This window comes from Stenella coeruleoalba (genome assembly GCF_951394435.1).
Source record: "Stenella coeruleoalba genome assembly, chromosome: 3".
Classification (NCBI taxonomy): domain Eukaryota; kingdom Metazoa; phylum Chordata; class Mammalia; order Artiodactyla; family Delphinidae; genus Stenella; species Stenella coeruleoalba.
Window position 1 is genome coordinate 83,601,955 of NC_137148.1, and position 16,309 is coordinate 83,618,263.

Genomic DNA, 16,309 nt, shown 5'->3' on the forward strand with positions numbered 1-16,309 from the left:
CGCAGTGTTAAAATGTTTTGCAAATACACACCAATGACACAGACTAAATGAACCTCCTCGTGGGAAATTTATGATCTGTTAAGTTTCTATCTATAGTATGATCCAGAATATACTAGTATTAAAATAGGTGAAGCAGCTAGCTTCTTTCTCCCAAATGTAATTCAGCAAAATAATAAAATACTGCAACCAGATTTTTTATTACATCACTTGAAAATTATTAGTATGCTTAATGAAAACTTGTTCAGGTATAAATGAGCAGTTAAGACAGGTTATGCATGCTGTGACTTAGACTCTGGACTTATTCCCAAATTTGTCACCATGCAGTATCTGCATTTTTATATATGTGTTCATATGTGCTTAATGATTATAATACATAGTAAGAATGTGTTATTACATTATTCCTAATTATAGGGATAATGCTTCTAAGTGTCATGGCCCTTTTATTTTGGGGACCAGGTTTTTCTTTCCTGAATATGATTTCTATTTAATATTCTTTTTCCTCTCTAGAAATGAAATACGTTCTTTCTTTTTTATCCTTCATAACAGACCAAATATTGCCTACTTGCCATAAACATCTGCTGTCAATACATGCTGTAATTTGACATTCTGAATCACAGACATGATGGCATTGAAAATGTATTTATACTTGTAGAAAGAAACCAGACATCCCTTCAAAGTTTCTGCACTACTTCTTAAACTGGACCTTTGTCTGCAGTTTAGGCCTGCAGAGTTACTAGAATCTTCAGTCCAGGTAACGAGAATAATTCTGTGGTAGTATTTTTCTGTAATTATCTGGAAGAATAATTAGGTCATGTTCTAGTATGTTTTGAAATATTTAAGACTGATCTTACAAACTGTCATTTCTAAGATGATTTGCTCTAAGATGATTCTCCTCATAGCACAGAGTTTTAGTTTACTTATTTTGCACATAGGTTTGAAACCGACTGCTGTAGGAAATGAACAATCCCATTCAAAGAATCTGCTTTACTTTTATCTGCCAATGGACTTATTTGAAATTTTCACTGTAGTCAGAGAGGATCTTTTTAAGCTAGTTTTTGTGCAAACATAAAAGTAGCAATTATTTGATTTTAAATAGATTTTTATGGTGTAGTTACCACCCAGGTTAATATGTAGCAAAAATGTACGCTTGATATTTCTGAACTGTTGTTAATTTTTCTGCTGTATCCCAACTGACCAGAACACTGTTAGGAATGCTTTATAAATGGGTGCTACTTGATGATGGAAACGATTTTGTATGGACAGTATAGGATGTTAATAATGAAGCCATATGTTTATGTCTGGATTTACAGTTTTTAAACAATCATTTACTAAGTCATTTTGCTTTTATCTTTAAGAATATAAACTATTGTTTCACACATATCAGCAAGATCTAATTTATGGCAAGAAATATCTGTTGAAATGTTGTGCTGTAATGTGGGAAACTGTAAATCTTTTTCATGGTTTCTATCAGTGTGAAATAAAATTTAATTTTGACTTAAAAAAAAAAAGAAATCAATTAGACATAGTCAAAGTTTAGTTATTTGATTTAGAGATTGGGGTTCATTCCAATCCAGTGTTTGATTAGTTGATGTGCAATAGCTCGGCTTGGTGGCACAAAGAATGCCTGCTGCTTCCCTTTGGTCAGAACATCCACAACCTAAAATACACCACAATAAAACGTATTAGGATTTTAAAACTGTCTGTCATACTTAAATACTATTTCTATGCTTATGCAATTCAACTAAAATGTAATGACTTTTACAGTGAATAACAACAGGAGAAAGTAATAACATCTATATTCAACATGCAAAATTTAGTACACTATTTTTAGTTGCTTCATTGAGTCAGTGATTCAATTTTTAAAATATTCCAGAAAGACATTTTCCTGATGAAAATAAGGTTATGAAAAAGCAAAGTATATGCTACACATTTATTTTCAAAGTGAAATCAACTTTTGGAAAAAATTCCCTTTTATCCTTTTATAAAATTCTGGAAAAAAAATCTAATTTCTACTTTTTTTGAGGTTGAGCATAAAATAAAATTAATTTTATGTAAGCGAAGTCACTAAGGATTTCAGGTCTTCACTACTGTAGAGTATCCATCTGTTTTCTATACAAAGACATTGGGTTATACAAAACACAGACAAGTAATTTATCTTTCATTGTATTACTTAAGGATGAGTTTTAAAAAGTTCTGTGAGTGTATCTGTTATACAGTTTCGTCAGTCTTGTCAAGTACATTTAAAATGAACAAGAACTTTTCAAAACTTATATGCATTTTTACTGATATTTTTTGAGTTACTTGCTTTAATGCTACAAACTAAAATATGTCTAATAATAATATTCCTGCTTCTCATCTCTGAAATAATGTGCACCCATTTTAAGGCCACTGAAAGGTATCATTATCTCAAGGAATGGCATTTGAAATGAGAAAACGGCACAGTCATCATTACTAGAAGAATCTCACAGAAGGAGTTAACAGTGGACACATCAATTACATTGTAATCCATGAATGATGAGGGGGCCATAGCCATTCATTCAACTTGTTGAAAACATGTATCCTTGCTACATGCCCAAACCAACAGAGTCAGAGAATCAATAGAAGAAGGAAATTAAATTGAACTTCACCTGTTCTCTAGTGAACCAGCGGGCATCCTCTATTTCATTCTTGTCAACTTTAATTTCTGTAGACACTGCCACAGCTAAGCAACCAATCATTAAGGAGGAGGGCATAGGCCATGGTTGACAAGAGACATACTGAACACGCCCAACTTTGACTCCACTTTCTTCTTCTACTTCTCTCCGAACAGCATCTTCTATTGTCTCCCCTAACCAAATGGGGCAAAAGAACAAGTAGCTGATGAACATACCCTGGACATTTTGTGCTCCAAATGGTTCAAACATTTGGAAAACACTTTGGACAGAAACCCAATTCAAAGAATCAGAAAGCAGAAGCCTAAAACGAGACTGGAATTCAAGAAACATTATTTCTTTTTTTTGGTGGTACTCGGGCCTCTCACTGTTGTGGCCTCTCCCGTTGCGGAGCACAGGGTCCAGACGCGCAGGCTCAGCGGCCATGGCTCACGGGCCCAGCCGCTCCGCGGCATGTGGGATCTTCCCAGACCGGGGCACGAACCCGTGTCCCCTGCATCGGCAGGCAGACTCTCAACCACTGCGCCACCAGGGAAGCCCAAGAAACATTATTTCTTATATGACTACCTACAGAATCAAAATGCCAAGAAACTTTTCATTTCATAAAGGTCTAAATTTGTTATATTTTAAAAATTATAACATCTACGACTATCCAGCACCTACTTACTGTTGGCTAAACACTATGCAAACACTTTATATATTATGTTGTTTATGTAGCTAACCTTTTCCTCACTAAAATCTCGAAACATTTTTTTATGTTGTCAAACAATTATTGCAGATAACTCTTTTCCAAAGAGTTAAAAACTACAATTTTAAAAACAGCATACAATGAAACTCATTATTTTTCTCTTACCAAATGATTATTTTTCTCTATATAACTGTTGACCCAGCTATAATAAAGTAATGCCTATAAATGTAATTTATATTTCTGATTTGTTGAAACTGAGAATTAGAATAAAGGGAATAGTTTCTAAGTTAAATTTATCTGAAAGTTTAGAAATAGTTTGCTATTTAAATACAGCTTTCTATTTCAAATATATTGGTAAATTTCCTATATTAAAATTAATTTATATTCATAAAATTAGTGAAAAGATAACTCATAGACTAGCATAAGATATCTGTAAGACCAAACTAAAGATTAGCATACAATACATATTAAAAAACCCCTAAAATCAATAAGAAGAAAAGATCAACAACCAAAACAAAAATAGGCAAAGAAGCTAAAAATGTAAAATTCAGGGAAAAAGAAACTGGATGCCTAATACATATTTGAAAAAAGATGCTCCATCAGCAGGGAAATAAAAATTAAAACGACAATGACATAACCATTTCATAACCATCAGAATGGCAAATAAAAATCTTGATATTCCTAACTTGGTGAAGATGAGGAATAATAGACATTTCATGTACTTCCAGAGGGAGTGTAAATTGGTAGGAACACTTCAGAAAACAACTTGGCAATATGTGGAAAAGATTAAGATGCTCATATTCTATGAGCTAGCAATTCTACTCTCAGATATACACCCTATGGAGGCTTATACCACTCCTTGCAAATGTGTACAAGGAGTAGTTCAAGATTATTCACTGCAGTGTTGTTTGTAATAGTAAAAGCTTTGAAATAAACTAAATGTCCAACAGCAGAATTGGATAAATGAATTGCAGAATATTCATAAATGGAAGGCTATACAGCAGTTAAAAAAAATGACCTAGAGCTACTTAGAGGCAGCATAGAAATTAACAGCATGGACTCAGAGCCAAACTGCCCAGGTTTGAATCCCTGCCCTATCACTTACTAGCTGTTTGATCCTGGGCAAGTTATTCAGCCCCTGTACCTTAGTGCCCCATCTGTAAAACTGCTGAAATACCACCTACTTTATAACCTTGTATGAGGATCACATGATTGAATACAAAGAAAGCCTTCAGGAAAGTGTGGCACTACATATGTTTAGTACTATTATTATCTATCAATGTAGATTAATATTGGAAGTTGAGATTAAACCTGTTAATTAGATATATTAATTCATTTATTCCGCAAATATTTACTGAACTACTATAACATATCAGGCATATGCTCTAAAGGTTTAGGATAGAGCAATAAATAAAACAAAGTCCTTGCCTTTATGGAACTTACATTCTGGTACTAGCAAATAATAAACAAATAAATAGGTAGATAAATAGATAAATACATACATATATACCATGTTAGGTGCTAATGAGTGCTGTAGGGAAAAATCAGACTGGATGACAGGGATTGTAAATGCAGGGTATAGGGCTAACTAATGTATTTAGGGCTATCAGGGAAGGCCTCTCTGAAACGGTGACAATTGAGCCTAGTACAGAAGGAAGTGAGGTGTATATCATGCAGATACCTTGGGTAAGGGCAATATATGAAAGATATATGAAAGAGCAAATAATGAATTTTTAAAACACAAAACTATTCCACTGGTAAAAATAAAAATTATATCATCTAAAGTACACAGAAAATATTTAAAAATATCCCAGTTTTATAACATGATAATTTATCAGAGATTATTTCTCAAATGCTGTCCAAACTTTTTATTTAGAAATTATAAGTTAAATGAAAATTACTATAAAAATTATTAAGAAAAGGCTTACCAGGTTCAATAAATCCAGCAAGGCAGGTAAACATGCCTGGAGGAAATCTTTTCTGCCTGCCTAAAAGACATTTGGTCCCATCTGGATGAATAACTTGCATGATTACTACTGGATCTGTTTAAAAAAAAAAAAAATCAGATGTATGAATGACAGGAAAAAATAATTTAGACTCACTGTGTAAAGTCACTGTCTAGTAGGATAATAAAAACATGCATCTCCTGTAAGAACAAGACTTTTGTCTAGTTACAAGACACTGTTTCTTTCTGCCAGGAGACAGAGTATTTCAGGAAAACTGCACAGAATATTGTAAGTAAGCTAAAGAAAGATCATTTTTGTCTTCTTTCTCATCTTAATAGCAACATTCATTGTGTATTTATGGTATGCTAGGCTTATTTTTATTTTTTAATTAGAAAGAAGTTTGAGTAGGTAATACATGGCGTGGAGAAAATTCAAATTTTACCATAGCAAATGTAGTGAATTTCCCTATTCCTTCCATCGCAGTCCTTAACAAAATGTTTTTAAAAGATAATGTGGCTCTATGATTGAGTTTAATCCATAAAAAAAAATTACTTTAAATAATAGTTCCTCTCTCGAGAAGTCACTAATTCAGTAAATTCGCCTCACTAGATCACAACTGAGAACCGGTAATCAAATGTAAAAGGCTCCTAAGCAGCAAACATATATGTCACTAAGCCATGCACTTTACTCCCAGGAGAACTCCTCAGGTGTTGCTGAGTCTATCCTTTTTTCACACAACTTTAAAGGGCTGGGTTATCAGATTTCTAATTCCACAGCCAACTCAAAGCACCAATTAGGAGGAGAGAAAGTACAGGCAGACACCAGCAGTAATGAGAAGCTAGCTCCAGGCTCTACTGCTTTGGTGATGCCACAAGCAGGTACTTTGAAATCATGTATCTCAATGCATGAAATTCATGCTGATTAACCCAGGGTTAAGAAGGGTAGTAAAAGTCATCAAAGTATGCAATACTTTAATAATTATAGTCTTAATAGTTAAATTAAACATGCTTTCAATAAAAAGGTAAGCCCCTCAGCAACTCAAAATCTTGTCTTTCCAGAATGCCTTATTCCCTAAGATTTCCAGATGGCTGAGGTTTCACTGTAAAAGAAAAGGCTTACCAACTCTTGGATATGATGTATTGTGAACACCATGGAGGCTAGGACAGTCTTCTTTTAAGCATACTCTTTTATAGCCACCTTCTTCAATTTTAGTTGCACTTCCACAGGTTGGGCAGAACTTATATCGACTGTGCCAGGCGAGGACAGATCTTGCTTGAGCTACAACCCCTACGAGAGAAGCAAGAGAAGTTTTACTTCTGTGACAAATTGTAAACAAATTAATATAGAAGTAAAACATTCTTAGGTCATAATAAAGATGTACACTGTATTTTCTGAATAGCTGTGTGCTCAAGGGTTTTATTATTCCTATTTTTATGATCTGTATCTTTCTTTTAAAGTAAAAGATTTAATTCTACACATGACAAATGAAAATTAGATTTACCTTTAATTTGGACTAATAAAGTATTGTCTCTCATATAACTCTCATATAAGATAGATATACTGGGACTTCCCTGGTGGCTCAGTTGTTAAGAATCTGCCTGCTAATGCAGGGGACATGGGTTCGATCCCTGGTCCAGGAAGATCCCACATGCCGCAGAGAAACTAAGCCTGTGCACTACAACTACTGAGCCTGCGCTCTAGAGCCCGCAAGCCACAACTACTGAGCCCGCATGCCACAACTACTGCAACTTGCGCACCTAGAGCCCATGCTCTCCAACAAGAAAAGCCACTGCAATAAGAATCACGTGCACCGCAATGAAGAGTAGCCCCCGCTTGCCGCAACTAGAGAAAGTCCGCGCGCTGCAACGAAGACCCAATGCAGCCAAAAATAAGTAAATAAAATAAATAAATTTATTAAAAAAAAGATAGAGGTACTAACATCTGTATACACTGTATTAGTTTCGGCATTTACTATAGGTGATTTGTAAATTTTGGATATGCATGACTCTAGGGTATAGTGACTTTACAAATAGTGACTTTACAATAGTGACTTTTATAAAAATACACTACAAAGACAGTTTGTAGTGTCTTACACTGTAGTGTAAGTTCTTAACTTAGATTTGGGCCATAAAGACAATATTACTAGGAAACTGTAGGAACCCGTCTCTACTTTCCTTGGGACTAAGACAATACTGGACTGTGTCACTATGGAACATACTCTGTTTACAACTAGAAACTACACAGAATAATTTTTTAAAAATATTGTGTTTACAACTTTTGTGATTAACTTTGTTTATGACAAAAATGCCTAATAGAATAAATCTTAGAATATGTACACTTTGTCTATAGCCTTTACCCTGATACTTCAAAAAAGAATTAATATGGCCTGACCAAAAATACTAGAATTGGGGCAATAAGCGTAGAAATGCTACATTTCAAATGCCTGACAAAACCTCTCTCCTAAAATAGATTATTCGGTCTAAGGATTTTGGAATAAACAAAACAATCAGAAACAGCAATAACAACATTTTAAACTAGGAAAAATGCAACTAATAAACCATAAATAAAAACAAATGTAACATTGAAATTCAGTGAACCATAGGCAACATTAAATATCTGCCTGCTCTGTTACTGTGTATTATGTAATTTACCTCAAGGTATCGCATTATTTCAGTATCATCACAATACAAAAAGCTAACACTTGGGCTTCCCTAGTGGTGCAGTGGTTGAGAGTCCGCCTGCTGATGCAGGGGACAGGGGTTCGTGCCCCGGTCCGGGAAGATCCCACATGCCGTGGAGTGGCTGGGCCCGTGAGCCATGGCCGCTGAGCCTGCGCGTCTGGAGCCTCCGCAACGGGAGAGGCCACAACAGTGAGAGGCCCACATAGTGGGGGGGGGGGGGGAAGCTAACATTTATTGAGTACTTACTATGTGTCAAGCACCTGGCAAAGATCTTTACATACATTATCTTATTTAATGTTTAGAGCAACACTATAATGTAGGTACTATTATTATCCTCATTTTTGGGAGGAGGAAACTGAGGCAGACAGAGGTTAAGTATCTATGTAAGGTTACAAAGCAGCTGAGTAAAACAGCCTCAGTTTCCTTACTAGCTTTTTTTTAAAGATCCTTTTGATCTTAAAATTATATATACAGCTTCAAAGAAAGGATATTTTCTTTTTAAAAGTGTTGTGTTTTTTCCACAGGTGTGGGGAATAAAACATACCACCCCAGATTTTGGGATGAGTGCTAAGAAGTCTCTGGAAGAGCCTACCAGATCGCCTAAGAGAATGTGGACATTGAGAAGTGACCCCTTCCTCACCTCTCATTAACTCATCAGTCTACTGTAATATACCTTCTATTCCACTGACACTCCTCTCATCAAATTCATCAACAGCTTCATGTTATCAAACCAAAGATTCTTAAAAAAAAAAAAAATCTTTGTCATCTTACTCAAATTCTCAGCAGCATTCAATGTATTTGACTACTAACGCCAAGAAATACTTTGCTCTCTTGGTTTCCATGAGCACATTCTGTTTTCTTCTTACCTTACGGCCGCACTGTCAACATCATCTTTGATGGCTCCTCTCCTATCTGACCTCTAAATTTAGGGGGATTCAGGTTCTTTTTTTTGCTTGCTCTCAACTCTCTAAGTAATCTCAGAAATTTCCTGGGATTTAAATACCACCTTTGTGTTGATGACTGCCATACAGGTATATTCCAGTTCCTCTCCTTAGTTCCAGATTCTATTTCCCTTCTCTGAAAGTTAACATGCCCAAAGTGAAAATCTTGATTTACTTCAAGTCTGTCCTGCTTCCCTCACTCTACCCATCATTCTATATTATTTTATCAAGAAAGAGTACTACTATCTACCAAATTACTAAAGTCTCAAACTTAGCAGTCATTCTTGATCTTTTCTTTCATTATTATATACCCCATACCCACTCCATTAGCAAGTACCGCTGATTTGCTCTCCAAAATATATCTTGAATGTACCACTTTTCCTCCATCTCCCCTATTATCATCTTAACAACTCAGACGTAGTCTAGGTTACCAGCATCTCTTTCTCACTTATAAGTCTCAACCTACTGTTCAAGCCCTATCAGTTCTACCTCCTGAATATCGCAAACTCTCCCTTTCTCTCTACTCCACTAATCCAAGCCACTGCAATCTCTTACCTGGGCTACTGTAATCTCCAGTCCCCTCTTAATAGGACTCCTGACTTCCACACTTAATTATCTACAGTTCATGATCTACAAAGCAGCCAGAGTGAGGTTTTTTTTTTTTTTTTAAAACCTAGGCCAGGTTATAACATTTAAATGGAATTTAGAATAAAATCCCTCATTCTTACCATGATATATATGACCCCACATGAACTGGCATAGCAAGCAACAGACAGCAAAGCAAAACAGTCAAGGTCTTTGCCATTATGCTCAGTGTACAGCAGGCACTCAATAATCATTCACTAAAAAATCAAGTGAAACCAGTATGCATTAGGGTTAATTCTGGGGAAACTAATCCTGGCTGATTAGAACTGCTGTAACCACTCGGGAGAGTAGTCCTCTAGGGTGAGAACTTTAGGAAGTTTCTAATGAAGACAGCCTAATTTCATTGCTTCCTGGAAAGAGTGTGCTTCCTAGAAATTGTGGATACATGCAATTTCAATCCAGTACCAAAAATCAGATTATTACCAATACAAGTAAACAGTGTTCACTTCTTACCAGCTTCTTTTTCTTTCAATTGCAGAAGAGCTGGCATTGGAGGATGAAGAAAATAGCAATTTTCATGTCTTTGCTTAAATTCTTCAGCAGCAACAGGATCTATACCTAAAGCAAACCAGGCAACCAACGCATCTTTTTCTGCGTCTTTTTCTTGTGAGACTTCCCCAGCATAATTAAATAACTCTTTTTTCATTTCAAGTTCTACTCCAAGGAAAATCAAGGTGATCTTCTCAGGCTGAGCCAAATAATCCTTTATATCTGTGTAGTTCAGCTGACAAAGCCTGACTTCCGGCTGTTGGAAACTTTCTTCATTGCCACCTAGAGTAACCAAGGGATTTAAATCTGAGAAAAGGATATAAACTGTGGCTGGATGGCTTTCTTTTGCTAATAGCCAGTCAGAATTATTTCTTTTTTCACTTTTCCGGTCCAGTAGTGTCTTGCTAAAATAATTTTCACATTCTTCCATTTCACTGGTTAGGAACCAAGGCTTCTTCCCACCTTTAGCATTAGCTAGTAAATTAGCTATATGCTTATAACCCCAAAATTTAGCAATATCCAGTGCAGTCTGCCTTGATTTATTGATAATGGATCTGTCGCACCTATGGCGGGAAGCAAAAAAGTAAAGAAACATTTTCTTCAGTATTTATTACAGTATTTCCAGATGTACGTGATAGCCCCTCTATTTAATAATTGCATATATTTCTTTTTGTTTTAGCACATAATATACTAATGGAAAGGTAAAAGAGACAATCATAAATGATTAAAAGTTAGAGACAGCAGATATTTAAAATTTCTGGAAGATTATTTATGAAATTAAAAAAACATACGTTTTATGTGCTATAATGAGATATTAAATTTTTACAAGGAGTTTTCTATAGTCATAGTGGGTAGGTTTACACATTCTATTTGGGAGAAAAAAATTAATTTAACTCAATTTCTTTGCTGTTAAGTATGAAGAGTTAATTTCCCAATTAAAAAAAGTTAAAAATTTTTAATTAGAAATTATGCTATTATATAACAAGACTGTTCAATGAGTTATTTACAAGCCCAATGTTATAAATATGGCTATAAGAAAAATTTAAAAGAAAATACGTAAACCAGAAATTAAACCAGACACTCCTTCAGGTGGTACAGCCTAAAATGTTTACCCTTTCTCAAGCAGAAACTGGACAACATCTGGGTGCCCATTCCTTGCAGCATACATTAAAGCAGTCCAGCCATTTTCAGAAGTTTCATTGAGAAGAGATGGAGAATGACTGAGCATTACTGTTAACCTGGCAATATCTCCTTCTGCAGCTGAACAGTGAAATTGGGATGTAATTTCTTGGTTTGGACTTCTTTTTACAGAAGACATTTCTTCCTTAAAATAGGAAAATAGGAAAAAAAACTCATTTGCAATTGCTTTCTTGTATCAATGATTGACCATTATCAGGGTGCTGATATAATTAGAATATTAGTTATAGTTTCTAAAACAATATACTCTTAAAAAGGTAACTAGTAGTCAACTGTCATCACAGCATAATTTCAAAACTGTTATCAGTTGAGAATTTTAAATATAATTCAACATGGGGGATGTATAAAATAATGTATAAAGAACTTTGGTGGAATACAGTTGAAGGGGGTGACATCATTGGGAGGGGGAATAAGGTAACAGACATTACAAAGAGGAAAGTATATTTCAGGCAAACCAGAGGGACTTCAATATGGATCAGGGCATGAGGGGAGTTAAAGCAAGCAGACAGAAATAAAGACAGATGTTTTCAGCAGATGCTAAGTAGTATTCTTAGAATCTGTGGTACTAGAAACAGATCTGTCCTCTCAGGGAAATTATGATCCTATTCAAAAAGCTACGTTTCACATGAAAAAAATTTATTGCTTTACCTTGCATAGTTAATTCTGCTAATCCATCAGGGAATGATTTTTGCTCATGGTGTGAGGTAGGGGTCACGATACATTTTATCCCAATAGATAATCCATTTGCCTCAGCATCTTTCTTGAATTCACTATCTTTGTCCCATTACATTGCAGTATTATCCTTTTCACAAATGAGATGACCATATATTTTGGACCTATTATTGGACACTGTTCTATTGGTCACTTTGTCTATACTTGAATCACAGAAGCTTTTAAAACCATTAACTTTGTCTGCTTTGTTACTGTTATTTCAGTAAAAAAGAAAATAATTGTTCCATACCTTTTAATAAATGTTGCCTAATTGTGGACTGAATGTGGTAGGGCACAAACTGAGCTTTTTTGTGTGTGTGGGTGGAAATGGTTCATCTTTCAGTTGTCTATAAACTTCTCAAAGTACTTTTTGTAAGGTATGTTTTTTTTTTCTATGAAATTCTATTAAGATTTGGGATTCTAACTAGGTTTCTACCATTCTGAGCATAAGGTATTGAGGCTAAAGAGAAAGAAAGGTTATAATCCATAATTTTTGACAGCAGTTGTCTCTAGGGTTCTGACACTGCAATTTTGTTGATCAGTTGTGTAGTAGGAATAGCATGACAATATAAAAAGAAAAAAGTGGGCTTTGTGACTGTTTACCTTACCTGTTTATATCTTTCTGCTACCTATAAATAGGTCAAAACTACTCACAGAAATAGAAACAAAATATTGAAATTCTGTATACAACTTAAAGTGGGAGTGACTTCTAGATTAGAAAACAATTTTTTATTTCTTTTGATTTACTCTAGAATTTACTTCACCATTCTCTTCATATTAAGATTCCCAAATGCTTTAAAAACATTATGAATAACGAAAGCTACAACTTTTCAGGACTTTATTTTGCACTGCTGTATACTGACTCATGTATGGTCTCCCTTTAAAGTTGCCTTTTCCTTAAAATCATATCATACAGGTTCTTCAGTTAGGTTTACTTCAGGCAATATTTAAGTCATGGTCACTTCCTTACCTTCTCCACAGCCCACTCAGTGCAGGTTGACTGCAAAACTGGCTTTCAAAACTATAGTTCCATTCGCTACCCCCAGCGCAATGCTTATGCATACAGTAGTCTCAGGTGAAAAGAAGTGGAAAATGCACTTTCTCCCTTAGCTTTCTCAGCAGAAAAGCCATCTAGAAATAGAACCATTACTCATTCCAGAAGAGCACACAAAGTCTAAAGTCCACCTCTACTGTTTGATTTACTTTTTCACTTCTCATTGTCAGGTTCTCCTGAAGGTAAGGATTTGAAGGCAGGATGAGGTGATTCAGTTAGCTAAATGCTGCCCTTGCTGTCCAAGAACACGGACTATCCTGAGAAGTCATTTTAAAGAATCTTGAGTTTAAAGAGTCTTAGATTTAGCCAAACGAACATCCATTTTTACGGTTGTGTACCCCGGTGCCCCTGACTGGTCCAAGGTCACATGGCTCAAGAGACAGGGCAGACCTCAAATACAGCTTTGTCACTTAAGTCACCGACAATTATTTCTTGGGCGTTCAAGAGGGCCATCACCGACCAAGCGCCACCCATTGCACGGTCTCTCCAATGTCTCCAAACAGTCAAATACCTTGAGAGTTTATTCCCTTGGCAGTACTGTGAGATTACTTTTATTTAAAAATGTGAAAGCACACATGAAGCAGCACTTCTTTTTCCCCACCTCAAAGACTGCGCTGGATCGGCTGAGTCCCCAGCCCAGTCCCCGGCGCCTGGGCTGCAAGTCCAAGCGCGAGGCTGCGCCACACCACCCAGCAGGGAAGGGCCCGACAGCGCAGAGACCCGAGAGCACAGAGAACTGGTTACCAACTCCAGAAGGGGCACTGGGCCGACTAACTCGCCGCTGCTGCTACTAACCCATAGGTGACCAGAATAGAAGAATGCAGGTTGTACTCGAGGATCCACGAAACCCCCACACTCGCTCTTCCCGGCGCCGGATGGAGCCTCCCAAACTTCCGGCGAAGGGCCGGTGTCCTCGCACGGCTTTATGGGAGGTGTAGTTTGAAGGTCACGGACTGAGAGATTCGAGAAGGCTCGGGGCTTGGCGGATGGAGGCTTTGGGGAGCTGGGGCAGGAGGTCCCAGCTGAGAGCACCGGCTTCCTAATGGTGAGTGAAGGGCTGTTTGGTTTGGTTTTGTTTTTTTCCCGGTGAGACCGAGATGTGTAGAGCGATGAAAAATTGTGGGTCTGTGGAAACGGTTTTAAGTTCTCCAGAATTTCACATCTAGCCCCCACAAGCTTCTCTCGGATATAGTTCAGTGCGTTGGAGTGTTCAAAGCATTCTTTCTTGTTAGATAAACCTGGAATATTGGTTGGACCAAGTCGTTCCAGTATATGACTTTAAACAGGTTATTGGCCTCGAACCTCAATCACCTCGTATGAGAAATGAGACCATGTGTTGATGCCTACCTCATTAAGTAGTCCTCTAAAAAGTTTATGTCAGTCGCCCAAGTTTAAATAGAATAACATATGTACACACAACGCAATTATTATTGTTACTGTTATTTTTTATTTAATTTCCCGTGTTTTCGTACTCCAAAACCTACACAAGTTAAGTGAGTTCGAAATTACAAAGCTCGGCGTTGTTAGTTGTCTAACTCCCAGATCAGGTATTTTTCTTTACTAAATTGCCCCCTTGGCATTCAGTAACAGTTAAGGAGTGTCAGGGTTGACCATTGCTTCCTACCCCGATTTTAGGCATTGGAAGTTCGTTCTTTTCTCAGTGGAGTTTTTACGTGTGCGCCGACATTGTACTTCCGTAACTAGTTTTTTCTAACTTTGTTCTATGTTTCTTTCTGTGAGTAGTTGTCTTCAGTCTTTAATGATTTCAGTGATGAGGCAGGAGGTCAGAAATACTTTAAGTTAACTCACTTGGAATACCCAATCTCTGTATTCAAACATATCTTAAATAACGCACCTATATAAATCAGCTAAACAATGATTAATATATAGCCCTCTTTCCAGCCCTTTGGATTCTTTTGAAGTAAATTCCAGACATCATATTATTTTATTGATAAGTATATAAGATTAAGCTTTCTGGAATTATGAATATATATCTAAAATATAAAAGGGCTTTTAAAAAGAACATAACTGCAATATGATTAGTACACTTAAAATTTTAACAGTACTGTAATATCATAAAAGAGACATTCAATGTCAAATTTAATTGTCTTAAATATTATTCCATATTTTACAATTGATTTACTGAAATCAAGACCTAAACAAAGTCTCCACATTACTTTTGATGTATTTATTTATTTATTTTTTTGCGGTACGCGGGCCTTTCACAGCTGTGGCCTCTCCCGTTGCGGAGCACAGGCTCCGGACGCACAGGCTTAGCGGCTATGGCTCACGGGCCCAGCCGCTCCGCGGCATGTGGGATCCTCCCGGACCGGGGCACGAACCCGTGTCCCCTGCATCGGCAGGCGGACCCTCAACCACTGCGCCACCAGGGAGGCCTACTTTTGATGTATTTCAATCTATGATCATGTAGAATTTCGTGCATTCTGAATTTTGCAAATTGTATGGATACCTATGATATCCTTTCTCCTTTTTTTAAACTGGTAGTTAAATCTACAGGATTATTCAGCTTGAGGGTTTTTTGTTTTTTCCCCTGAAAAGACTTCATAGGTGTTACTGTTTACTTTCTACTGCATTACTTTAAGAGACACAATCTGGTTATCTTTCTGTCATGTTATGGTTGGTTATTGGGTTCAGATGTTGTCAACCTGATAAAGTTTATGATAAACAGCATAAATTCTCCTTTGCCTTTTTAGCTAATAGTTTTAGCAGCCATTGATGACTGCTATGTCCATGATTTCATTAGGAGGTGCAAAATAGCAATATTCTTATTTGATCATTAATTCTACCTTTACTAACAGAAATTCTTTTATAATAAAGAACTTTACATTTTTAAGTATTTGTACAGTTTTTATAGGAAGAGTAAGATAAATGTGTGATTTTTCTCCTTTATTTCCTAGTTTTCAGCATGAGTTAGTTCCCTTGTCACCTTCAGGTTTTTAAGTATATTTATGAACTCATGGATGTTAAAAATTTTAATATATATCTATAATATTTATTACTTTAATGCTCAAATTGTTTCTTCTTTGGCGAGTGGGAACTCCCTCAGGTGGGCTCCTGAATTCTTGTGACCAGGCCACTGTAGTGTTTGATAGTTTACTTCCTTTCTGGCATAACGAAATGTTTTTAGACTGATTTTGTAAATATTCTGCACATTCCTGGATTCAGCCCCTTCTCCAAGGAGCATTGGTTCCTTTTAGTAAGAAATGGTATTTAGATACCACAGCCTTTGTACTTGGGGTGCTCATTGCTAATGGGGTACTAAATACTTCTCTGCATGTAATCCTC

The 16,309-nt window shown here is 36.3% G+C and overlaps 2 protein-coding genes and 1 long non-coding RNA gene across 6 annotated transcripts in view; 2 read left to right on the forward strand and 1 right to left on the reverse strand.

Moving 5' to 3' along the window:
• The window catches only part of LOC307184305 (uncharacterized protein), a 247,185-nt gene extending 238,558 nt beyond the window's left edge, over positions 1-8,627 (forward strand). The window contains exon 6 of the mRNA XM_079917681.1: positions 8,491-8,627. Coding sequence (XP_079773807.1) covers positions 8,491-8,537 — 47 coding nt within the window. The 3' untranslated portion in view covers positions 8,538-8,627. The remainder of the gene's footprint in view (positions 1-8,490) is intronic.
• Positions 9-14,025, reverse strand: NUDT12 (nudix hydrolase 12). 4 transcript variants are annotated; one of them, XM_079917677.1, is made up of 7 exons: positions 13,748-14,025; positions 11,154-11,365; positions 10,006-10,604; positions 6,405-6,572; positions 5,268-5,381; positions 2,628-2,827; positions 9-1,657 (listed from the first exon to the last, which is right to left on the reverse strand). In XM_079917677.1, exons 2-7 carry the CDS (start codon positions 11,357-11,359, stop codon positions 1,547-1,549), a joined length of 1,398 nt encoding a protein of 465 aa, XP_079773803.1. In that variant the 5' UTR covers positions 11,360-11,365; positions 13,748-14,025; the 3' UTR covers positions 9-1,546. The 4 variants fall into 4 exon arrangements, with proteins under 4 accessions (XP_079773803.1, XP_079773802.1, XP_079773800.1 ...); XM_079917676.1 differs by having other exon boundaries at positions 11,154-11,301; positions 13,605-13,864; XM_079917674.1 differs by having other exon boundaries at positions 13,605-13,864.
• The window catches only part of LOC307184306, a 373,803-nt gene continuing 371,478 nt past the window's right edge, over positions 13,985-16,309 (forward strand). Inside the window, exon 1 of the long non-coding RNA XR_013827692.1 lies at positions 13,985-14,048. This is a non-coding gene — a long non-coding RNA (uncharacterized lncRNA). The remainder of the gene's footprint in view (positions 14,049-16,309) is intronic.

Excerpts from the sequence above, each read along its gene's own strand:
- NUDT12 (XM_079917677.1), bottom strand. The coding sequence starts at position 11,359 with ATGTCTTCTGTAAAAAGAAGTCCAAACCAAGAAATTACATCCCAATTT. Across the intron at positions 6,573-10,005 it reads ATTGAAAGAAAAAGAAGCTG|GGGTTGTAGCTCAAGCAAGA; the intron begins GTAAGAAGTGAA and ends CTTCTCTCGTAG. Across the intron at positions 2,828-5,267 it reads TGCTGGATTTATTGAACCTG|GGGAGACAATAGAAGATGCT; the intron begins GTAAGCCTTTTC and ends CCATTTGGTTAG.